Source organism: Octopus bimaculoides, chromosome 23 (genome assembly GCF_001194135.2).
Source record: "Octopus bimaculoides isolate UCB-OBI-ISO-001 chromosome 23, ASM119413v2, whole genome shotgun sequence".
Taxonomy (NCBI): Eukaryota; Metazoa; Mollusca; class Cephalopoda; order Octopoda; family Octopodidae; genus Octopus; species Octopus bimaculoides.
Window position 1 is genome coordinate 36,473,927 of NC_069003.1, and position 1,362 is coordinate 36,475,288.

Below are 1,362 nucleotides of genomic sequence, written 5' to 3' on the forward strand. Positions count from 1 at the left end.
TGGGGACCTGATGCAGCTCTGTGGTTTGTTGGATCCTGTCAAAATGTCCAACCCATGCCAACATGGAAAATGGACATTCAGTGAGGATGATGATAAACAGTAGATTAAATAAAACTAGTGAAGAGAATTTTTTTTTACCTCATTTTTAAACCTGAATTAGGATTTTGATAAACTGATTATTTTCTAATTACAGCCAGGAATGTTTGTAAAATTATTAAATCTTCATTGCCCAAGGCATAAAATTCCGGACATATTTAATGCAACATATTCTGAAGAATTGGAGCTTGTTCTCCATGGAGGAACATCTTATGGTCGAGGTATAAAAATACTTTCTGAAACAGATCCAGAAATAGAAGATCTCAAAATGAAATTAGAGCAATTAAGAAGAGCTGCTAAGGAGGTGGAAACAACTCGCACAAGTGTTAAACGAAGTGCTGAGAGTTCTCCTTCAAAGAGTGTTAAAAGGAAACCAGTTGAAACAGGTAAGAATTTATTGCATTTAGGATATTGATACTGATAATTTACCTGTGTGTATGTATATATATATATATATATATATATATATATATATAACACTTTTGCCTGTCTCTTGTCAAAGCTTGTTTCTCCAGCGTTCACCACCTCACCTCATTATGGCTTAACAGCCCTCACCGTTTGTTTTTACTGTTTTGTTCTCATTGTCCTCTTTTTGTTACCACTTTAACCCTCTGCAAATCCCAAATTGTATTTAATTTGCTATGCGGGAACGACTGTTCGAAACGCGGAGTAGATAGAACAGGGGACAACTGATGAAGGGATTGTTCTTTATGTTGCCTGTCTTGTTTCTCTATTATTTTTTTCGTTGTGCGAAAAAAAGTTTGTTTTCCATGTTCTTGTTTCTATATGTTCGCATTTTTTTGACATCCTGTACCCATATATGCATGTATATAAACATATATATGTATATATGTATGTATATATGCATATATATGTATATATGCATATATATATATATGCATATATATATATATATATATATATATATATATATATATATATATATATATATATGCATATATATATGACTTTCCCCAGACAATGAAAAAATTTGGAGTCAGCAACAAGGAGTCTGGTCAGACATTTATGTCTTAATAAATAGCATGGAAGGCGGACGTTAAACGATGGTGATGATATATAAACAAATGCAGGATGGAAGGTGTTTAAAAGCCATTTAAGAACACACAAAAACATTTCAATTTAATTTGTCAAAATATTTTCATCACTTTGAGACCATGACCTGTTCACTGACAAAATTCTGTACTGCATATGGAATTTTGAACTGTAATAAAGGCTGTATTCACTGCTGTTTGCCATTGAGAAAAA

General features: G+C 32.3%; 1 protein-coding gene across 1 annotated transcript in view; it reads left to right on the top strand.

Annotated features, from left to right (window-relative positions):
* The window catches only part of LOC106876530 (protection of telomeres protein 1), a 17,191-nt gene that overhangs the window by 9,031 nt on the left and 6,798 nt on the right, over nt 1-1,362 (top strand). Inside the window, exon 7 of the mRNA XM_052975896.1 lies at nt 194-482. Coding sequence (XP_052831856.1) covers nt 194-482 — 289 coding nt within the window. The remainder of the gene's footprint in view (nt 1-193; nt 483-1,362) is intronic.